This window comes from Phaethon aethereus (genome assembly GCF_964289735.1).
Source record: "Phaethon aethereus genome assembly, chromosome: 5".
Lineage (NCBI taxonomy): Eukaryota > Metazoa > Chordata > Aves > Phaethontiformes > Phaethontidae > Phaethon > Phaethon aethereus.
In genome coordinates, this window is record NC_138579.1 from 70,038,902 (window position 1) to 70,063,374 (window position 24,473).

General features: G+C 44.3%; 2 protein-coding genes across 2 annotated transcripts; one reads left to right on the top strand and one right to left on the bottom strand.

Moving 5' to 3' along the window:
* Positions 1-9,399: 9,399 nt before the first annotated feature.
* On the bottom strand, positions 9,400-10,410 carry LOC309405310 (olfactory receptor 5AS1-like; the record flags this gene model as incomplete). Its single annotated transcript, XM_082000060.1, is given in 4 exon segments — positions 9,400-9,605; positions 9,608-10,051; positions 10,054-10,149; positions 10,152-10,410. Coding segments are annotated over 4 exon segments (918 nt in total). The 3' UTR covers positions 9,400-9,486.
* Positions 10,411-20,976: 10,566 nt separating this feature from the next.
* On the top strand, positions 20,977-21,921 carry LOC309405764 (olfactory receptor 2D2-like; the record flags this gene model as incomplete). Its single annotated transcript, XM_082000631.1, has 1 exon — positions 20,977-21,921. Exon 1 carries the CDS (start codon positions 20,980-20,982, stop codon positions 21,919-21,921), a length of 942 nt encoding a protein of 313 aa, XP_081856757.1. The 5' UTR covers positions 20,977-20,979.
* Positions 21,922-24,473: the final 2,552 nt, after the last annotated feature.

The window sequence follows — 24,473 nt, forward strand, 5'->3', positions numbered from 1 at the left end:
TAGCTCTGATCCCAACCACAGCCTGTGCACTAGGTTGATATACTGTAGCTTTCACAAAACAGATTTGCCAAGTTGAAAAAGCCACAATGAGTGCAATGTTGACATTCCACCACAGGCCACAATCCACAGCATTTGCTATACTGTCATCATCCTCTTGTAGTGTGATCCACTTTTTTCCCCTTCTCAGATTTACAAAGCCTTAAAAACAAGGGGGTGCGTTATCATTCTCGTTCCCCGTTTCTGTTGTACTTAACTTTTTCCTCAAATACTAAAAAGATGGAAGAAAACCGCTCTTGCAAATAGAACCACACAGCTAAAGTCAACAAACATAGGGAAAGTTCTCAATACACCAAAAATCACCACTTTCCTGTCATGAATTCCCTGCAAAACACCGGTTAAGTAGTCAAGCCTTGATGAATGATAGGGCAGCTTTCCTTCTGAGTAGGATACACAAGGCGAAATGTCATTTTTTTAAAGATGAGGTTTCATTTAGGAATCTGTCACAAAGACAAACTTTAAACAGATGTCTATCCCCCCCTCTATCCCTCAGGCTGTCAGCTGAGGCCATCGGTTAATTTTGAGAGGATGCACAGCGGCACACCTCAGGCACGCACGCTGGAGCTGGCATGCCAACAGCACTACGCCTGGTCCCACGTCCAACACAGGAGCCTGTGTGCCCGCAGCACCTTGCCATAGCGTGTCATAGGGGTATCAAGCAGAAATAAGAAGTGGCACTGTACTTGGTCAGTGAGAGACAGAGGCTGGTGAGTAAAGTGAGGCAGCAGTACAGCAGCCCTTAAAAGCTTCCCTATCCCACAACTGTGCCCATAAACCAGGCTATCCATCTGCCAATGCATGCTCATATTTGTAATTATTGCTCATCCCCGAGATGCCATTTTGACAGTTTGTATAGCATCAAGTCTGAACAGACATTATACAGCATTAAGCCTTCCAGAGTAGGTGGTGTTCCCTTTTATATTTAGCCACCCAAAATGGGGCTGGCAGACAAATGTTTTCAAGCATGATGAGAAGAAACAAGCTTTTACAGGGAACTGGCAGTTAAACACTAGCTTAAAGAACATGCATCAGCCCGATAAAGCACTAGCTCCACCACAAAAACAAGCAGTGGCCCATGTCATGATCTCTCTCAGGCAGGACATGCCATTGCAGGAGGCACCTCTGAACTGCTGTTGTTGAGCAGGTCTCTCCAGGAACTCATTTCATGGCTTATTTAGAGGAATTGAAGAGATTAGATCACCTTAGTGGCTTAGAAGAACTGGAGGGATTTTCTCCATTGAGGTGAGGCACAGGTTGGCGAGGGCAAGTAGAAAGCAGAGGGAGTTTTCCGAGTCTGTGGCAAAAGCTGGTTCCTGCTATGCTGTAAAGGGACACTGAAAACACCCATGCGGTTCACGCAGCTGAGATGCAACCACAACTCTGCAGGCTCCACATGCACACCCACTTGCACACCTTTCCTGCTGGGTGTTATTTCCTCCTAAGCCATGTCCAGCCCCTCACCATCAGCGTAAAAATATTTAAAAGCAGTTCAAGGGGCTCAAGTTGGATCTGCTCCTCCATGTGCTACCAGTGGAGCAGCCAGCTAGTGTTGAAGTGGGGAGTATTTGCCCCTGCAAAGTCCCCTCTGGATGAGGGGGACACAGCTCCATCCACAAGCCAGGAGGGACCGGTGAGCAAGCGATGCACTGCTGCATTCCCTGTGCCATAACCGCTTCTGCCCCGCATGCTGAACAAACCCAGCAAAAGGAGAGCTAAGACCTTAGAACCTGGTTCACCCTTTTAAAACTTAGTCCACCACAGCATTTGTGGAAAAAAAAGCATGAAACTGGACAGAGGGAGAAATAAAATGGGGAAAATAAAAAACCCCACAACTCAGCAGACTCTGTTGGGGCAAGACCTGACCTTGATATTAATACACAGGATCGGATATGAGGACCATGTGTAAGTCGTGGTCTTCAACTCAGCAGATGGTGGACCATGCCCACAGATTGTAACGTTTCAGCAGCCACCAGAACAGTTACAGAACAGGCCAGCCGCTCCATGCGGTCAGATAGATAACGCGGAAGGGCAGCTACAGGAGCATGGGCCACTATAGAAAGGAGTATATAAGCTCCTTAGCAATCCCATCTGGCTATTTCAGACTGTAGCACTGGCTGTGTTGGCAAGTGCTCTGCTGAACAGACTACGAAGAATCATTAAAACTAGGCAGACCACTAGCCTCTTAAATTGTGGCCACCAACTAATGCTGCCCTGTGGTTTTGGTCAGAACGCTGGAAAGATACTCCCACTAAAAGCTGTTACTATCGATCTCATGTGGTAGCAAACGATGGCAGTCTGCACGGCACTCAGACTTTTCTAGGATAGCAGCCAGCTTCATTTCAGGTTTAAGACAGATGGAGGAACGCTCTGCCTGGTCTAAGGAATTGGTCCCTCCCCTCGGTTGCTCTGAGTAGTCATGCTCAGTCATGCATGGCCACGCTGCCCAAAACCTTTCTAAATAGACAGTGATGACCAAGACTGAAACCAGTCAAATCAGGAACTTCCCAGTCCAAGAAGGAAAAAAAAAAAAAATATTTCTGCTCCACATTTCTTTAGCACAGGCTGTACTCCTTGCCTTTTTATTTGATGCTCTTGGTTGCTTCTAAAAGCCATTGTGATCGGAACACAACCCGCAGGACAGGATTAGGTGCAGACTAAAGCTACACCATGCAGCTGAAATATTCACACAGCTTGAGGCTGTCAAAAATGGGAGACTGCATTCCTCACACACACAAAACATACACCCCACACACACACCTTATTTGCCTGTTTTCCCTGCCTCCAGTCGCCCTGCTTACCCCACACTAGCTTCAGCACTCATTGGGGCTTCAACGGGCCAGTTCAGCTCACAAATCTAGCAAAAAAACAGCAGAGGAAAAAGGAACCATTTTTGTCCAGTTTCCAGGGTTGGTTTGGCCGATGGATGGATGGATGGATGGATGGATGGATGGATGGATGGATGGATGGATGCAACACGCTCCAAAGTCAGGTGCAAGGTGGGAGGACAGCAGATTGCTACATCAGCTGGTCCAGGTTATGCCTTCACAATGAGGTGGATAAGGGATGCTGGCCAAGCTCAGTAGCCATGAGAAGTAGAAGTGAAGCGGAAGCAGAAGCAAACTGCTTCAACCACCACAGCCAGATTCTTGAGAGCTGGTATACACCCTCCCTGAAAGCAAAGGATGCTTCCTCACACCTGCTGTGGCCAGGACTTTTGTTCCCAAAACTGCATGGGCTATAAAACCTGTGCCTAATTTGGTCCCCGTAACTTACTGTTTAGACAAGCCATCTGAATTTCTGCTGGCTGTCATGATCCCACCAGAAAACCTCCACAAATGAAATGCTGGAAAAGGTCAGTCAGTGCAGGCCTGTGAATGCTCCGATGGCAGCGAGGCACTGAGCACACCGTGGTGGCAGGGTTAGGACCTTCAGTGTTGCAGGGCAGATGGAGATGGAGATGAGACACACTGATGAGACAGTTCACAGACAGCTGTTCCTCAGATACGGACTCGTGCTGAAACAGCAAAGGCTGAACACCTAGGATTTGGCCAAGGTGCCAGTACACTAAGTAGTGAAGTTGTTAAATCAGGCCCAAAAGGGAAGTGGCTTAATGAGTTCTCTTACAAAGCATTTCTCCAGTCAGGAGGTGCAGATTGAGCAACAGGCTGACATCAGCTAAAATAACAGGACAGTGGAAGGAGTGGCTCAGATGCTAAACCATGCGGATGTTACTTAGGACACCGTGTAAAACGTAACTTCTGATTGGGAAGAAAAATAAACCAGAATTGCAGCACTGTTACTTAATCCAGGAAACTTTGTCAGTAAAGTTCAGATGTATGAACGGGTTCAGCATGACCACACAAAAAAGCTACCAGCCTTTTACTGGAATTCATAAGTCACTGTATCCCTAGCCACAGCAAGGCTTAACTAGTAGCGAAGACTGTCTGACGTAGGCAATTCCTACTTTCTCTGTCCCTATAGCCTCTATAGCAGAGCCTCCCTGGAGAAGATGCTGTGTCAAGGCCAGGTCCTTGCCCAGCGAGGACTAACACACCCCAGCCCTGGCTCACGCATTATCCTGAGTGCCTCACTTTTGGAAGCAAGGGTCAAACGGATTTGCCATCCAACCTCGTGCTTATTTAACTCCTGCTTTTATCACACACCTTTTTGATCAGTCAGTTCAGATCCACAGACAAGGAAAAGGCTGTCTCACTGCCCTGTTAAAAAACAATTTTGGATTTAAGATACCCAGTGATACAGCACTGCCTGTATATATTTTGCCAGCAATTATGGCTGGTCTAAACAGTAGACAAGTTATATTTGCGGATCCTGCTGTTGAGCCATAAAGTAGCATTAGGACAGCACAAGTCCCTACAAAAGATCTCCACCATTTCTCTAGCTTCATTATTTGCCCAGAAGCTCACTTGTTAAGAAAAGCCTGTGGTTACTTTCTGCTTTCTTCATCTTTTCATATACTTTGGAGTCACTAGGGTCTACCTCCCTCCCCTAAATGTGAACATTTCAAGATGAACAGGGTAGATCATGGTTGTCAGCCTAGTATAGGAAAGAAAAACATCCACTTTCAGTGTTTTCTACTAAAAACCCTTCTCCTTTGCTTCATCAGCTTAGTCCTGCTTGCAAGGCCCTGTGTCATCACAAACTTCCTCAGGTGGGAAGGGTTCAATACCTTCTTGCTCTACTCTAGCGGCTAGAAAAGCAGCTCGATCCAGAAATAGTGCAGTACCCGAGAACAGAATACTTCCAAAACTACTTCAACATAGACTGGCCCATAGTCACATCACAGTAACACAACCGCACAGAGACCTACAATAACAAAGCTGACAAGCTAGGAAAAAAGCTGGAAATTGAGGGAATTGAAAAGGAAGAAGGAAGGGGACTGAGACTCTGTACAGCCACATCCAGCATAAGAAACACCAGTGCATGGAGAAACGGAGGAATGGGAAGAGAAAGTGACACCATCATTACTTTAGATCAGCTGGAAACTTTGTCTTCTTGTAGGAAGTCCTTCAGAAGTGCCTTTTTCCAGAAACAATTGGTAGGAGACAGTTCTACCCCTTTCCCCATATTACCCCCAACCATAATCAGACAGACAAAAAAGTTTCAGTCAGTTGCTGCTTTCCTTTTAGGGGGAGCGTCAGGATTGAGCAACAGCACCTACGAAAGCAAGGAAACCCTAAGGGCTAGGAATTGGGAAGCAGGCACAATCTCTTCCTGACCAGCACATGACCTTTATTCATTTTCCTTCTTGAGAATGAGATAGCATTTCATTTTCAGGCAACATGTTTTGTCTGACATCTGCAATAACCAAACTAAGAAAGGTACTATTCATTTCCCAAGAGCAAATTTTAAAAAGCAACATTTTTCACCTTTGAAAACTAGCAGATTGCCCTTCCGTTATACCGCAAGTCAGGGCATATGTGAAAGGTTACAGCACTTGGCTTTAATTCTAGAGTTCTGTTGTCTTGCGAAGAATGCTGCCCTTTGCACCTCTTTCTAAGGAAGATTTCAGAAACTTTCTTAATATTCCCACCTTGCTTACAGCACCAGGATTACAGTCAGCAACTAGCACACCGAGAAGTTGGTCACAACTCCCAGCACCCCTCCTCCTCCCACTTCAACCCCTTCCCTCCAAAACACAGACGTTTAATAGAATTTGGGGAAGGGTGGAAGGACAACAGGATGTTGCCAACTGCTTGTGGTGCCTTCCAGCATCATTACCATTTGCATAGCTAACACACCTACCTAATTCTGTCATCGTAAAGCAAGGAAGCTCATTTTCCTATAAGTACTTTCCACTTTGTTGGTCTTCATATACATTAGCTCTGCTTCCTCAAGCTGTACAACTGTGTCATAACTCATCTGAGTCTTAGAACCAATCTGAGTGACACTTCCACCTCATCTGTCTGCCTAAGGCTGCCTGTAACATCAGGGCATCTCCCTGCTCTCAAGCCTACACCAACCTGTCACCCAGAGCTCCTGCAGCTCAGCATGACTTCAACTGGCTGTTACAGCAGGCAAGCACACCCTGCCAGCCACTGGGGCCAAAGCAAGCCACCAAGCAAACAGCTGCCACAACCAGGCAGCCTCATAAGTATTCATACAAGCCTTAGGACCCCCATGAGCAGCAGCGCCATGTGAACCAGAAACCAGCACCCACCCCGCGGGCACCTCCTCATCCCACGGGACAGGGAAAGGAAGCCCCACAGCACCTGGCCCTGTCACCAGTCCAGCCACCAGGTCCGGCCTGGACTCCCTCCAGGAAACAGCGGGGAGACGGAGCTTACACATGGCTGTGGAGCCGAGGGGCGGGGGGGAGCCCCGGTGAGGCCTGGCCGGGACAGTGGAGCCTGCGGGGTCCCGGGCCTGCGCCGAGCCGCCACCTGGGGGAGCCCCGGCCTGCGCTGCCGCCGCGCGGGCCGCAAGGGGGCGCTGCCGGCGGAGGAGCTCCCAGCTGAGCCAATCAGGGGGCTACGTGAGCGGGGCAGGCGGGAGAGCATGCGCTGCTGCCCCGGAGCATGCTGGGAAGTGTAGTCCTTGGCAGCGTGGCGGGAGCGCGGAGCTGTGCCCCCTCCACTACCGCTCTCAGCGGGGATGCTTCCGGGGCTTGCGGGGAGCCTTCTGCGGTTCGGCGGGGTGCCATCGATTGGCTAGGGCCGCTGCCGTGTAGTTCTCTTCTCAGGGTCGCTTGGGGACCTGCAGGATACTTTCCGGCGCCGGGCTGCTTCCGGATCGCGGCAGGGGTCCCGCAGGGCCGGCCCAGCGTTGCCATGGAGATCAGGCCTCACTGTCGTATGGAGATGGCGTCACCGCGGCGCCGCCAAGCGGCTGGGATGCGCGCTGCGTGCTGGGAAGCGTAGGCGGGGGAGGCGGCGGCCATGATGCGGGGCCCCCGTCTGAGAGCGGAATGCGGCTTGTGGCCGTGCTGGTGCCCAATGTCTGAGGCCGGGGAAGGAGGGCCGGGGGCGGTCCAGGCAGCCGCCAGCTCCTGGGCTGGGCTGTTCAAGTGCTCTAAGGGCAGGCTGCCCTGCGCCCAGGAGCCCAGCGAGGGGGATGCAGCCTGCACCTCTCAGGTACTGGGTGACGTTTATCAGTGGTGCATACACACGAGTGACAGCCGGGATTTAACAAGCTGTAGGCTAAGGATTTGCACGGTCACTCCTCTGGTGGGTCACAGAGGAGTCCCCGCTGACCAGGCAGGCCTCAGCCTCCTCCTCCTCCCCAGAGCTGAAGAGCACCATTGCCAAGCTGCCATCGTTGGCCAAATCCAACACCAACACCCTGATGGTGTTCAGAGGTGACTGGCAGACTATTTCCCTGTTCTCTTTTCCATTGTGATTAGAATAATTTCTGTGCTGGTATTTGTCCTTTTGATTCTGTGAGCTAGTAGCAACTCCAGAGCAAACAAGCTCTGTTGCCGATTGTACTGTAGCTCCCTACACACCATCCCACAGCTCGGGTTTCTCTCAGCAGCCTGAGCCACGGTTATACAGTTGAGTCACCTTAAAGTTGGACCTTGGGCTCATGACACAGAGGGGGCTGAAAGCTGGGGAGAAGGTGAAACGGAGAGGGCTACAGAGGAACATTTACAATCTATAGGAGGAAGGTAAAGAGGAGCACACTTGGCCTATCTTCTCAATGGAAACTCCACCAAATACAACAGTATGTTGCAACTTCACAGAAAAGTTAAATCGCATCTTCCACTTTCTGTTGCTGACATTTGTACTTAACACAATTTTCTTCTGAGGTTGCTAATCTCAGAAATTACCATCTTCATTGTTTACAAAAAGCCATGATTATGTATTTTTTGGTGGGGACCTGTGAAAGAATATGAAGAAACCCAGGGCCAAGTCAAGTTGGTCTTCAGGAGATACAGTTATTAGGAATCATAGAGTCACCTGGATTGGGAGGCGCCTGAGGAGTCACCTAGTCTTGCCTGCCACCATCTCAGCACTTTTCAGCCAAGCTACTCCAACCCACCTTGATGCTTGGGGTTATTCTGGCTCAGGGATGCGACAGGCTGTTTGTCTTTGCTGAACTTCAGGAGGTTCTTCTTGGCCCATTCCTTCAGCTTATCAAGGGTTCTTCTGAAGGCTAGTCCTGCCTTCATGGCTATGAACTGCTTCCCCCTCCAGTTCACTGTTACCTGCAGACTTGAAGTGCCTTCTGCCCCGTGTGTTGGTAACTGATTATGCTGATGCCAACAGGATCGGCCCCAGTGTTGTTCCTTGAGTGGTGCCACCCATAACTGGCTGCCGGTTGGACTTCAAGCTGTTGACTACCGCACTTTTACCTTGAAGGTCCTGGCCCTCATCTTTACCTTACCTGCCTGGCAGGGCATCCAGCTGCCATTCCCCATCTCCTTCACCACCACGCCACAGGAACAGGCTGCCAAGGGGGAACACAAGGGAATTTCTTGGGATTAGGAAACCTTGTAATTTAGCTGCAGATTAGAGTGACAAGGAATGGGCAAGGACAACTAGAAGGGCTTCTACAGACACCAGCAAGTGGAAAGCCAACAAAAAAAGGTCCAGTCCTGAAACGAAAGAAGCCAAAGCAGAGGCCCACTGCACCCATGCAGTACCAGTGGATTAAACAGGATATAATTAATATTTATACTGAATCCAGACACCAGTGTACTACTATCTTGACACGAGTGTATATGTTTTGTAACACTGGACACTGCCAATACCATAACCGTCAACAAGCATTTTGTAACAAAATGAAGCAGAAATAAAAAAGTAATTATGCCACCAGAAGGGAGACGTGAGCTTGGGGTATACAGACAAACAGATTATGGAAAAACATATACAAGTAGTAAAATCGTCAAAGTAAGAACAGAGGATGAGAACAAGCATAAAAGATGCCTGGTGGGAGCAGAACAGGCAGGAAGGACACCGGTCCTGTCCTAAACATATGATACACTACGTTGTGAGCAGGTGAGATTCCTCTCTCTATAGAGGTTATGGTAGAGCTGACTGACAAATAAGGGAGGTTTTTCCACTGTACAAAAGCTTTTAGTTTTCCAAATTTCATACATACAATCACAGGCATATGTAGTGGTTGTCTAAATTGGACTTTTCTTTAAAGCATCTTCATTGAGAGTTGCCTCAATAACTGTAAGCTACAAAAATACAACTTGCCGCTGCATTTGGGATAGACTACCTTTATAGACAATGAGGAGAAAGATCCTTCTTGATCCTGACCTGGGTTTCTGTTTTGTAAAGTTAATCACCTTCTAAGTTGACTACTTTTTTCCACCACTACTTTTTCCCAAACAAACCTGGGAAGCTAGTTCAGAAACAGATATTCCTAACAAGTCACCTACATTTAGTCAGGTGGTTCCCATCACTTGTACTTTTATTGTGTATGACACCAGAAACATACTGTATCCTGTCACTTCAAAGGAAATCACTGCAAAAACACTTTTCTCCCTCTTCTCCTTAGGGCATCCTTCACCTCTTTGTTCCCCAGGCTGTAAATCAGGGGGTTCAGCATGGGAAAGATGACAGTATAAAATGCAGACATCACTTTGTGTCCAGCAAGTAGCTGGAGCTGGGCCATGAATACGTGAAGAGGAAGAAACCATAGAATAACCCAACAGCCATCAGGTGGGAGATGCAGCTGTAGAAGGCTTTGTGCCTGCTGTCTGCCACATGGATCTGGAGGATGGTGCTGAGGATGAAGGTGTAGGAGACAGCAATGGTCAGGAAGGTGCTGGTTTGTACAAAGCCACACAGGGTGAAGAGTTGGACCTCGCTGATGTGTGTATTGGAGCAGGAGAGCTCCAGCAGCAGGGTGATACCACAGAAGAAATGGTTGATCACATTGGAGCCACAGAACAACATGAATATGAAAGATTTGTGCACCAGCAAGGTCAGACCCCCACGGAGATAAGCCCCAGCTACTATGGAGGTGCAGACCCTATGGGACATGGCAATGGTGTAGAGAAGAGAATGACATATGGCCACGTAGGTTCATAGTCCACCGCAGTCAAAGTGAGGCACTCTGCATCAGCAAAGGAAGCAAAAAGAAGCATCTGTGTTCCACAGCCAATTGAAGAAATGGTCTTCACTGTGCTAACAGATTCACCAGCATCTTGGGAGCAATGGCAGAAGAACAGCTAAGGTCTAAGAAAGATAAATTGCTTAGGAAATAGTGCATGGGCGTGTGAAGGCAGGCATTGAGCGGGACAAGCACAATGAGGCCAGCGTTCCCCACCAAAGTGGTGGTGTAGATGAGTAGGAAGAGCCCAAACAGGGATATCTCCACCTCCGGGCGGTTGGTGAAATCCAAGAGAATTAACTCGGTCATTGTGGTGCAGTTTTCAGGCATTTCATTATCTTCTGTTTGGCTTCGGACATGTAAGTTTTGTCAGGGGATCAGTCAATCCTAGTGGATAAGCAGCACAAACACATTACATCTTTCACAGGATAGAGGTAGCAGAAATGTAAGCAACTCACCCAATATCAGAGAGGAAAACCAGTGGCTTAGGCGATACCCATTGAAAGGAAAGCTTAGGAGGACATTCAAAGAGAGCTTTACAAACACACTTTATATGTGGAATTCCTTCCTGTATGTTCCTTTCATATCTATGAAATAGGACCTCAGGTGGGATTTTATTTAAGAGATAGATCATAATTGCATCTCATTCTGGGATGTTTTACAAAATATTTTGTGGGTCTGTTTTCCTGAGGTTGATTAATTGTTAAGCAGTCGATGAAAAGAAAGCCATGAATTTTGTTTTTAGATGTTCAAACACAAATATTTGTAGATTTTCCAAGCAATTTTCCCCATGTATTGTTTTGGGCTGAAACTATTAATTGAATTTGAATTAGACTCAGTCCCCTAGAAAATTAATTCTGGGTATTAATTATATCTTTCCATAAAAAGTCTGTAATTTAACTTAGCTTTGCAAAACTTAAGACACATTTCTGCCGATGCCAGTAAAAATTCTAGGCAGGGCAGATATATTTCCTGTAAATGTAAAGATGTAAGGATTTCAAAAGGACCTCTAATAAAAGAGCTGCTAACACAAGTCAGTTAAGCAAGTCTGTAAATAGCAATGCTATGTGGACAAAGACACAGAAAAAACAGAAGTGTCAGTGTGCCTGAAAAAAATAATAATCTAAGCTGATTGATTCAGGATAAGATACTAGATGGTTACAGTAGAGTCTGGGGGTTCAGAAAGGAGGGTTTCAGTTCCCAACTGTGGTTCCAGGCGCTCTAGTTGCAATGAATCTCACCTGCGTTTGGGTCTCTAAAGGTTGGTCTGAGTGCACCATGTTCAGCTCCATCTATCAGCCTTACCGAGGGATAGGTGGGATGCATCATGCTCTGGATATGTGTATATGTGTGTCCCTTGAGAAAGGAAGCCTGGGTGACCAGTATCAATTCACTGCCACAATTTTAGGAGGTTACACTTGAGTGAGGTGAACCCCATTTTAGATGGCTTGCTTTGATCTTGTCTTTCATAATCCTTCATTCTTGGTGAAGGCTTGGTGCATTGTAAAGTCAGAATCATTTTCTGAATGTGACTGTTTACTCCAGAAAATGTCAGGGGTGAGTCAAGTCATGACATAGGTCCCCCAGTTACATTCCTAAAATGAGGTGACAAGTTCCACAAAATTTCTATTGTGTTTTATTTTTAGCCAAAACCAGTTAAACAGCAGCCATGTAACATTACAAATTGTTTTGACACAATCACAGGCAGTTTGTGAGATTTCTGGTGAAAGTAAAAAAACCTTTCTGCCCTGAAAAATATTCCATGGTTACACACATGTGGTTGTTTCTTCTTATTTTCAGCTGTTCATCATGCTCAGAAATTTAGGTATGGAAATCCTACCAGCTGCTAAATATTCAGTGGTCTCTGCAAGAGATTTCAGTTCCCAGATCAATAGTTTTTTATTAATTTTTGCACCTAAAATAAACTTCCCCCTTTTTAAAGCTATATTCATAATTTTTTCTTTTGTTGTATCATGAGGCAGCAACTCTCTTCCTTTAGTGCAACTGAAATTCATTCAGTCAACAAGGCAACTGACTTAGAACAATTTCTACACAACTCTCCAAATGGAAGGAAATTTTACTCATTAGGAGACTTACCTGCTAGGGAAATATTTCTTTTTTTGCTGGATCCGGGAAATATTTATTTTGGGGAATGTCACAGATTTGATATCTTCCTTTTGGACACAGGAGACTGATGTCCTCAAGGGAAGAGCGGAACGAACAATGAAAATGCTACTGATGGTGTCTCAGTGTGGAAGTGTTTCAATGAAACTATATGCTCTAAAGATATTGTAAGCACTCTTGGAAATGCTTCTAATACTTCCTTTGACTGGAAACACAAACAGTATTTTTAAAAGCATCAAAACAGTCTTGAAATGAGGATGGACATTTTGGCAAAATGGAGTCCCAACGTGTGATCTGGAGTCACGGATACAAGGCCACTGTGACCCTGAAGCAACAACTTTTTGAAAAAAATTCAAATGCACCTTGAAGTGATCCTGACAATATAGAAAATGGAATTCAGGCAGTCATTAGAACTTTTGGTGATATGATTATGATCATATCAAATTAAAAGGTGCTGGTTCTCACCAGCTAAGACCCTACATAATACAGGAATTATACACCCAGAGAAAGACTTAAAGCAGCTTAACTTGTAACTACTGCTTAAAATAGGAGTAAGGAAAATCTATTTCATTAATATCAATTTTTGTTTTAAAAAAGGAGTAATTCTTGTTCTTTCATAGGAGAGTTGTGACCTAAAGGTGTTCAGTGACTAAAGTAAGAATATCAAGCAGCTGTCTAAGTGGACAGGTACAATAAAAAAAAAATCTTTCAATTCAGCCACTGTTCACTAGAAGTTGTCTACCTTGTTTGATGAATGCCCAGCCAGTGTCTTTCTGTGAGGAAACTTGGGTAACTCAACATTTTTATTCTCCAACAAGCTTTATTTGCATTGCCTGCCTCTTCCTTCTGTCTAGTTCATGTGTGCAATGGAGGTCATATATATGTTCACAGGCAAGCACTTAAGGTCTTAAAGTTTTATTTCGTCTGAACTGAGCCATTCCTCCCAGTGGTCTCTAAGAACATTTACATGGGATGAGGACGACTTTGAGGCATGCAATTTGTGTTGGGCAATACACCAGACTTCAAAGGCTGTGGAAGTCAGAGGAACCCCAAAAGTGCATGAAAATTCATCTTAACTAGTTTTAGGCTTCTAAGAGTTATTAATCTAAGTAAGGTAGTTGGGTTCTTTTAGCTATCATTGACAAGAAATAGGCACTTCCAAAGCACAACTCATCCCATCATAAAACAAGTTTCTAAGGAAAATGGCATGTATTGCTTTCTGCAGGTCTCTCCTTACACTGACTATAAAATAAGCCCAGGCAGCTAGGTTAGGCTTGCATAGCTCAATTTTATGCTGCTGAAATTATACAAAATAAACTTCAGCATTCTTGAATTTCAGTATCCATTTGGCTGCTGACTGTTTAAACTAAAAGCAAAAAGACGACAGCAATCATGAGGACGCAAGTGTTTGTGCATGTCATTGCTACAAGGTATAGTAGGTCCAGGTCGTCATGGATGTTTGCCAAGAGTAAATCTGGGCTAATGTATTTGAAACCAGGAGCATTTCCAATTGGCAGTGCAGTCCGAGGTTGCAGAAGCCAGGTTTAACATTACTAATGAGCAGTGCTGTTTTAAGATCAAAAAAATGAATGCTACATATGTGCGTTCCCCAGATAAGGTTCAGCAATCAGGCGCAGCTTGATGCAATCAATTCTCTCTGAAATCTTTATGCTGATACAGAAAACCCATCTATTTTTAAAAGACAAACAAACAAATTTGCAAGTCCCAGCTGTGGATTTAAATAGAAAATGTAATCTAAGATGGTGGATCACCACTCCCAAATATTTGTTCATTAGCAGAACCAATGCCAGGCCACACCACATCAACTGAAGCCCTTAGGAGCAGCAGAGAAAAGGAGAACTTTTGTCTCAAAATACTTGTGAGGAAGCTCTTCCTATGTGTCCACAGTTAGGAAAAAATACCTTAGGAGATACATATTTTACCCCTTTGATAATGAAGTGCTCAGAGACAAGTAAATATGAATTGCCCATTTCCCTGTTAGATACACAAAATTAGAGACCCAAATCTTGGCCATGCAGATGCAGAGTGGTTCAGACACACTTGTGACACAATGGTCATCTTAGAAAAGATATTTAGGAGGATGACTAGTCCCCAGCCTGATGCCAAGCTCACTGAACAGACCACAAAAGACTATATTCCCAATGATGAGCTATATGTTTATGACTACTTCTGTCAACAACTGCATTTTAGAGCTTAGAAATTCTTTTAGGGAAGAGATACAACAATGTGCCAGGTATAAGCAATGCAGTTATTTCACCATAGTCAGCTAGGACATCAAACTGAATGAAAATCTTCTATGGCCATGTGGAGACAGCAGAAAATGCACATACCAAGTAGAACAAGAGCTCCTAGTCACTTCTACTCTATGTGATATGTTGGGAACAGAAAGAAAATAGCTGTAAGGATAGATGGAGCAGAACATCAGAGTCTAGCCTTAAAACCAGGAAGTCTTGTGAAGAAAAAGGAAAGGGGTTTAATATTTAAGATATTCAGGGATTTTCCATACCTGGGTTAAACAGACTGAACGGTGTTTCCTTTTGGAGTCTGCAGAAGTTTAGAAGTAGAAGCACATTTCTGCAACACATCCACATGGCATCTGTCAGGGAGCTGCAAGGGCCAGCAGGTCCCCAAGGGACCAGAGCGAGGAGCTAAGGGGACACCAGGGCAGGCAGTGCCTCACTCTTGGGCACAGACCTGCAGGGGCTGAACGCAGCCAGCGGAACCAAGGGCTGGCAACAGGGTCCATCAACAGCCACAGCGAGCAATGAACTAGGTACAGGGTCCACCCACAGCGTGCCTTCAGGAGCAAAGGAAGACAGGCCAGGAACAGGGTCGGAGGCAAAACTACAATCTTGATCCAGGGTCCATGCAGCCATAGCCAGACACACCTACACCATAGTCAAGGAAAGAGTAATGGCCCTAGACTGAGCTTAAATAGGGCTCCTGGGCCATGGGCAGGGCCATGTGTGGTCCAGATGAGGCTCGTCAGGGCCATTAAGTCCTATCAGTGCCCTCAAGGCTCTGGTAGCTTCTAGGTGGAGTCAGGAGCAGTAGCAGGAAGGCTGAGTTTTGGCCATGAGTTAGCAGAATAATACTAGTGAAAGGGTGAATCTCTGTCAGAGGGTTGATTCTTTTGGAGAAGGTGAGGAGCTCATTAAGGCTGCACTGATAAGGACTGTCCTAGGCCATTTGACCCCTCCTTTTGCTTTCCAAATTGAAAGAACTAAACACAGACATCACTTTTTGATTCAGCTGAAATACCTGCTTTACACGATAGTAAGTTTTCAAGGATCCACATCTTCCCAAGCAGAAGAAATATACTTTGTAATACATGAAGACATGAAGTACTTAGGGTGGCTACAAAGAGGACAAAGGCTCTCCCTTTACAAGGAGCCATATGGAGAAGACAAGGGGCTACAGGTTTAAGTTGCACTGGGAGACACCTCAGCTCCACATAAAAAAGACATTTTTTACAGTAAGAACAATTGTTCACTGGAACAGCCTCCCCAGGGACATGGTAGTCATGGCAGATGTGCGTCCTTGCAGATATCTTTGGGCAACCTGATCTAGTAAAAGATCTGTTCAATCCCACCCCACCCCACCATGGTAGGGGGGTTGGACAAGATGGTCTTTAAAAGTCCCTTCCAACCCAAACCGTTCCACGATTCTACAATTCTGTCTTTTGTATACAGAATTTTAAAAAATACAGAGGAAAGAGAGGAGAGGATGTCCCTAAAACACTGAATTTTTTTGATGCCCAAAGTCTTGAGAATTTTAAAGCCAGAACTATAGCCCAATCTGAATTTCACAACTGGATAGTATTTTTAAAGGAGAAAAATAAATCATTCACAACCTCTTTCATGTTGCACATTTTCATATCTGACAGCACCATACAAAAGACAGATAGGAAAATCTGCCCTGGCTGCGTTGCAAATGATAAAAAACCACACATTAAGAATATATTTGAATTTTGCTTAAGGAAAAAAACCCTTTTTTTCTTAAGAATCACCTTCTCCACAGCAAACATGGAGAAGTGAGAAAACAGACAAATATTCACAACTTAACCATGTTCTGGTGCACTGGTTTTACATTTTGGCTAACATACACTTTGTAAAAATACCAGGTATTCATATGAGAAATTAATTACGGCAGTGGTTGTTGGAGTGACTCAGGAGGCATATTAAGCCATCTACAACTGGTCTGTATGATGATATTAAGAAGTAATAGTCAATGTCTTTGTTGAGGTTTCAATTGAAATCCAATAGCAATAGGCATATGTAATTTTTCAGAAGGCACGTCAAGAATTTCAGGAATCGTTTGTCTTTAGGAAAAGGTACATGAAAATGGTTCATTTTCATCCCTCACTGGTTATATGAGATTAGCCAGATACGCAAATAGGTTGGCAAATGTGGAGTGCAAATGGGCAGATGGTGATTACTATGGGCATTTCATTGATACAGGGTATTTTTCTGCACTTTATTTGGACTCCCCCATATTTTATTCATTTACAGGGATAGCTTTATGCAATTAGAGGGGAACTCATTCCAGAAATTCAGCATCTTGGTGCAAAAAAGCATGTCAGAGAAGACTGTATTTGTAGAGATGGGAGTGAGCAACTGCAGGGAAAGACTGGAGGTTCTCCTGAAGCAGCAGTGTAAAAAAAGATCACCAGACAGAGCTTGCCAACATTTTTCTGCCTGTTCCAGCTGGCGGTTCGATGATGGCGCTGTCTTTACTCCCACCCCGCTCTTCCAACAGGGCAGGCCCCCGGTAAGAACATGAGAATAGCTCTGCGGTGTGAGACAAGTCAGCCCACGGGTATCGATTTCTGACGGCGGACAAAAATAGATGTTCAGAGAAAGAGTATAAGAAACCGGACGAGTATATTATGATCCTTCCCTGTCAAAATTTTTCCAGCTCTGGGAAAGAAAATCGCAGCTGTGTGACAGAGCTCCCTCTTTCTAGTGTTGTAGGCTATTGGGCGCAAGGGAAAAAAAAAAAGTCTCGTTTTTGAGGAACACTTATGGATGAGCACCTAGCTCCAGGAGGGGGTTACAGCTGATGACCTCTCCTCAGAGATGAGTGCACCGCTTTTATCCTGGCTGAAGATGCTCATAGTCCAAAGGGAAGCAGGTCCAAAGTGAGGTCTTACTGGCCCTCAGGCCTCCAAATGTTTGAGTGAACCTTTGGCACACCTCATCCAGCTCTGAGACCTCATTAAAAACGTGTCAGGAAACAAGCCCAGTCACTGAGTCCAAATTTTTTGCAATTCAAAACAGCTGAAGTGCCATATTTGCTGAATCCAGTGCAGTTCTCTCAGAAGCTTTTCTGACTTCTTGAGGTGTCCGTCTCAGGTCCAGGCAGATGGAAAAGAGATGACTACCTGGTGCTAGGAGAAACTATCTAGACTGTCCATTCCACCACTGCCTTCCCACCCCACCAACCCTTGGGAAGTCATTTCACTCAATATAGGTATTTATCCTCCTCTTTCCAAACAGAGAGATCAATCACTCTCTAGAAATGCTGATTCCTCTGAGCTGAATGTGGAGGAAGCGGTGTTTCCCTTGTGCTCTGAAAACGGCTATTTTCCCTGTTAACTAAAAAGAAAGTTAGTAGCTTAGACCTAGGTAACGTAACTTTCACACATCTGAGGAGGATTTCACCTTATGAGATGTATCAGCTTCTGCATCTCCTGATGTCTTCAGACTGAAATTGGAGTATTGATGATGCTCACAGAAGTCAGTTGGCTCAAAATAGGAATAACTGGATAAAATTCCACATTTAGACAATCCTCTAAAAATCCCACAAATCCATGAAAATATTTAGTCTCTTAAGATTTGAAGCCTAATGTATGGTTCTCCAAGTCTTGAACAGGCAATTTCAAAAACTTTTACCAAAACTACAATTGTTTATGACTTAAATACTTAAAATTATACTTGGGCTTGTGCTTTCAAGAAGTAATTGCAGTGCTACCTCTGGGACCACTTCCCTTTGGCATTTAAAATTGGTTATGGTGTCTCTAAAGGGAAATTTTGAAATGTGATTTCAGTTTTTCCACTACTTTGCTATCACTTCGACTGAGTTAAATCTTTGTGAAGGACGAAGCTACTTTGCATTTATTTCTTGCCTACAAACACCTAAAATTTCTGGAGATCGGGCAAGGGGTGTCTGCAATTTTCTTTTGTGTATTCTGCTATCAGTATTCTTGTTGTGGGATGAGTTTCAGCCTTCTTGCAGAGTGGACGTTTTCAGGTACAGAAAAAACATTCTTTAATTTTACAAACCTGGAACAGAGATATGTCAGGATGTTTTCAAGGTATTTTAGTCTATATGAGAATTTATAAGGGTCCAAGGCATGTTTGTCACTGCTGAGAGATATGCCATGATAATAGTTTCTCTAAGAAACTTACTTTAACCTTGAGCAAAGCACTTACTTACCTTATTTTTGTTTACTTTTTCTCACCTCTAAAACATAAACGACTCATCCTTCAAATTTCTCTGAAATCAAAAGATTTAAAGCTCAGAGCTTGTGCTATCTACTAATGTCAATAATATAAGGAGACAATTTTCAGAAGTGGGTACGGGATCTAAAAGCACAGATCTCAAGTCCATGGAACTTCTCATGAGCCACTTGGTCTCAGATACTCCAAAGTATTTAGAAAACTACACCCTACAGAGAATCCCACTCTAGTTATTTATACTATAGCTAAATTTCCCTTCTTGCTCCCAGAGGCCAACAGTTTTCAGATTCTGAAGGACTTTTTTTAATGTGGTATGATATTCATCAAAAACATTACCACAACTGGTTTATTGAAGGCAAAATTTAATTGTTCTTTGCCTACGCAGTGTAATTCTTTAAATTATAAATGCCTGAACAGAATCAGAAGTTGAATGTAGCTGTTTATGTTGGCACAGGCTTTAAAGTGCATATATGTGCTTAAATGAGAGAAAGATGCCTCTCAGGTTCTACATCCATCTACATTCAATGCTGAATTTCATATTATTCAGGTTCTTATAGTTGGCATCATAACTGATAAGTGTCCACCTAGTCTAGAGAGTTCATGTCTTGCATAAGAACTGGATTAATCTCATTAAACATTAGGGATCAGACCCATCTCACTGAAATTTAGGTGTTGACACATGAGCCGATAGCCACATTTGCACAGGTGCCAGTGAAAAGCTGGTTGATAGAGCTGATACAAGTCTTCTGCAGCTCTTTTATCATATGTGCTTATCCCACACAGACGTCTTGGACACCATAGTGTACCTAAAACGGCAAGAGGTACGGATGCTTCGCCACCTTAATCCTTGCTTTCAAGTCCGGAGGGGTGCACCTGCCTTCGCTGACTAGGAGATGGGGGCTGAGCTGTCCAGGCTCCCTGGGCTGTCATGGGCTGAGGCAAGCTGCCTCCCTAAATTGAGCTTTCTAGGATTATTTCTTAACCTCCCTTCCAGAACAGTTTCTGTTTTGGAAAGATGCTTCATTTTTGCAACACTTTCCATGGGCAGCATAATTGCTAATTCAGGTTGTGAGAGTCTGCTTGGTCTTAAAAACACAGGATAGGATTCAGTTTCAGGTGAAGGCATCAGATTTAGGAATCTACCTATAAGCATTTATATGTAAGTTATACATCTAAATTTCTGTCGTGAGTGAGGAACAAACCGAGAGTCAAGGTTAAGGCCAGAAGGCTACTCAGCTTCTCAGGGACAGCTGAGAACCTGAGATAGCTAAAGTTGTCACCTACTAGCTGGTCATCTGAATCGCCCTTTAGAGTCCATTGACGGTATCCACTAGGCATCCAAATAATTTGTTCAGCTGTAGCAGTCTGGTACCACTTGAGACATCCTGGTGTGACCTGTCATTTGTCCAATTTTTATTCCAGAGGAACGCAAGCCCTCAAACATCTCTGCATCAAATGTGACGGCCGCCTTCAGATGTCTCAGATACCCTACGACGTATCAAGTGACATTTATTAGTGTCTTCCACAGCATTATTAATGTAGGCATTCTGCTACGACTCTCCTTTTACTGCACGAAGGCTCAGGATCCAGCAACTGTGACCCTATACTACTCTGAAACTTTCATGTCATAGTAAAGACTTAAAACAACTTCAACAATACGGTGTAAAGACAGAACATGAACAGTAGGAGCTGTAGTGATGAGAATGCCGTAAGACCCTAGACATACGTTAAGGCAGTTGGACAATTTAATTTGTTAGATGTGTGCTGAATTTTGGCTTTATTGTAGGAAAAGGATACGGGTCTATGGATATTTGTCCAAAAGAGTAGATCTTTGTCATACTGAAAGTGTCTGAAGGATTGTTTAACTTCAGAAGTCTGTTCCATGTTTCTTCCTATGTTAAGAAAGGATATGGAGAACTGGAATTTTGACACATAATCTTTTGATCTAACATTGAATTTTGATTTTCTAGTGAGGATAGTAAGTCTGTGGGGCATTAAAATGTGCATAAATTAGGCATTCTTCTGTTAAATCTGTGTAATTAGACCACAACCAGTATGAACAGAGGTTCAGCTAAATGCAGCATGAGAAATCTTTATCAATATTTTCTCATTTCTGTGGTCACCATAATAGACAATATAAAATAGATAGTATCTTGTGTCTGGTACATTATTTTCCACAGCAGATTCTCTCCCTTTCAGAGAGAAAAATAAGCTCATTACACTTATGTTGTAACAGATTTGAGTTGAATTTGTTGCTGTTTCTTATCTTGACAGTTAAACCTATGGACTAACAATGGCCAGGGAAAACCAAAGTGTAGTGACAGAGTTCATCTTCCAAGGCCTTTCCTCCCAGCCAAGGACACAGGCTGTTCTTTTCATAGCGTTCCTGTTTTTTTATCTGTTCACAGTGGTTGGGAACATCATGATCATTACAGTGATCAGAGCTGATTGCCAGTTGCACTCACCCATGTACTTTTTCCTTGCCAACCTGTCCTTCTTAGATATCTGCTACGTCTCCAGCAGCATCCCACAGATGCTCATGAACCTCTTGACCCAGAAGAGGACCATATCCTTCTCCGGATGTGCTGCCCAGATGTATTTCTCTCTGACTTTTGGCATGACAGAATGTGTCCTGCTTGCAGTCATGGCTTATGATCGATATATGGCAATATGTCACCCCTTGCTCTACACCACTGTCATGAACAGGAAGGTTTGCATTCACATGGTTGTGGCTTCCTGGACCAGCAGCCTGCTGAGCTCCATGGTCATCAACATCCTCACCTTGCGACTGCCCTTCTGCGGGCATGACATCTTGAACCATTACTTCTGCGAAGCGCCAGCAGTGCTGGCCTTGGCCTGCGCTAACACTGCCCTCACGGAGTTGGTCATCTTCATCTTCAGCATCCTCATAGTCTTCATCCCCTTTCTTCTGATCATCACCTCCTACACCCATATCCTTTCCACCATGTTGAAGATTCAATCTGCACATATGCAATCCAAGGCCTTCTCCACCTGTGGCTCTCACCTGATGGTGGTAACCGTATTCTACGGGACAGCCATCTGCATGTACATGAATCCCAAGTCAAGGCCTCCACAGGGCAGGGACAAAGTGGTTGCAGTGTTTTACACCGCTGTAGCCCCAATGCTGAACCCCCTCATCTACAGCCTCAGGAACAAGGACATGAAGTGTGCCCTGAGAAGGGCAATGAATAGACCCAAATCCCTGTTTATTTAAAGGCTTTTCAGGGATTGCTAGTATTGCCTTTAGTTATATGAGTGGAAACAATACTCAAAGGTGATTATTTCTCTACCTGCAATTGTCCTAAACTTATTTTTACAAAGACTGAGATGAAATCATAAATGCGCTAAATTCAACAGCACCTAAACAAAAAGACCTTGCATACAAATAACTTTCTAAATAACATTTAGCCTAAAACCCAGAGGCTAAATAAAGACATTGAGACTTCAGCCTGCCTCACTCCGGCAATTCATTTAAAATAGAAGTGGAAAATGCCAATAGCATCATGACACAAAAGAAAACAAGAAGTAAAACAGAAAAAATAAAGAACGGTGAGAAAAATTAATTGCTTATATAAAGCTTAAAATGTACTTTGCTTCTGAAGGGTTTTGTAATTAACTTCAGAGCATACAAATGTTTAAGTTATGTTGCAAATATGAGCTGCTACTGTGATTTCTCTTCAGACCTGAAGATTTCTCAATGTCTGTTATGTTGGTTAGCAAACAAAATCACCATCTTCTCCAATAAAGGGTGCATCTGTTTGCAACTAACGTTTATCCCCCTGCGCTGTGAGCATTTTCTCAACCCTGTTTCCATAACCCACTTCCTCTGTAGCTGATTTCTGCCCTCTTAATTCCTACTGCATTTCAGTCCAACTCTGGGTACTCATGGGCCAAGATCCTTCAATTTTATTTTGTCATGTGAACAGCTGTCAGTAGATTATTTTGTTTTCTGATTTAAGTAGGGCATAATCAGACATGAATATCAGAAAGGGGTTTTCTTTGTGTAACTCAAAAGACAGATCCTTAGGTTTTAAGTAGCCCAGGCAAGATGAATAGTATTTCAGACCTCCTGAACTTACTGACAATTAAACTAACCTTTTTAAAGATGTGCTTTGTGCTCCCATTCATGCAATACAGGTGTGTTTGCTCCCCACCCACTAGCTCTCTCGGTCATCGATGACTCTGCATCCTCCTTTCTGTGGTGTGGGTTTATTTGTTACTCAGTGACATTATAGCCAAAATCTGGATGCCGTTGGATGCCATTGTAATTCCAGTTTCATATCTGAATCCCCCACTGACTACAGAGAGAGTGACTCTCCACAGGCTGATCAGCCTTCCTTATGCAGATGACTGAAATTAGATGGAGTAACTCAAGCCTAGAGAAACCTGCAGAAAGTCCTTCCCCAATAGACTTCAAAGTCTTAATAAACCAATGCTTGAAAGGAGTGCAAGAACAAATCCTTACAACATCTAAGACATGTACAGCCAAAGCAGATAGAGCATCTCTAAAGCCAAAGTCTTGTCTTTCCCCTTTAATTTTGTGGTCTAAACTGTTCTGCTCCAACACATATCCTCCAGCCTTGTCTCTTTTTCCTTCTGCCTGTCAAACAACCATCACCAGAAGGACCTGAGGAAGGTATCAGGAAAACTAGACCAAGCATATGGAAAGTTATAACAAAACAGGGTGGGACACAGCTGACTTTCTGATCTCTAAAGATGGGAGTCATCTCACATGTTTCTAAAAACCTGTAGCGAAGCATCTAAGTCTAAGCCAGCTCCCAAGGCTCTGAGGTGGTTCACTGGGCTACTTGTACAGAGGGCAGAGAAGCTCATCCCATGCTACGGTAAGTGTCTAAGAAAGTGAATTATCTATAAATGAGGGAAGAAGAAGAATCACATTCATGAAGTCAGAGAGCAAGACATAAATTTGTTCACTTGATATCAGCAGCAGTGCAAAAAGTTCCTTAACCTGGCTGAAGCGGAGGTAGAAAGGCTTCAGAAGGGTATTGAGAGGGCACACCAGCGGAGAGCGGAAGGCACACCCCCAGCTGGTTTCCAGATGCAAGGCTGGAAAGGATACCTCACCGGCATCCGGGCTGCTGGACAACACTGCTCATTCATAGCCAGCATCAGACTGAGGGAAAGCTGTCCAAATTCTACATCTGTAATAAAGGCAGGCATACCAAATCCAAACTGCTGCCTGGCCAAGACATTGTCTGACTGATTGGTGTGTGAGTGGAAGACTAAGCAAGCAGTTTTCACCTTAACATCTCTTCCCCGCACCCCTGCCCAGAAAAGAGAAGTAATAAAATTTATATGCTTGAATAACACGCTTGAAAAAAATGTAAAATACAAATAAGCTGTGACAGGCATCTGTGATCTCTGCAAGCTAGCAGAAAGTGGAGCCCCAGCAGAAAGTCGTGGAAAATGCAATTAGTGAACAAATGTCACTTATTAGCCGGTATCCTCTGTACCAAAAGTGCGCTTACACCCATACTGCACAGGGAAGGACCGAACTAAGGGATAATTTCAGCCCTGGCTCTTTTCACCATTATCAAGCGCCAACATCTAGAGGTGGCATTCATGGGTCTGAGCGCAGAAACCCACCCCAGAAGGACAGGTCCAGGCCCTCCTGGGGCTCACAGCAGGGCACATGGCCCCAGCTGTGGCTCTTGCCTTCCTAGCAAGGGCAGGGAAAGGAGAAAACTTCTTAAGTGTTGTATCTTCAACTACTCCCGTACTCTTACACCGTGTAATGTATGAAAC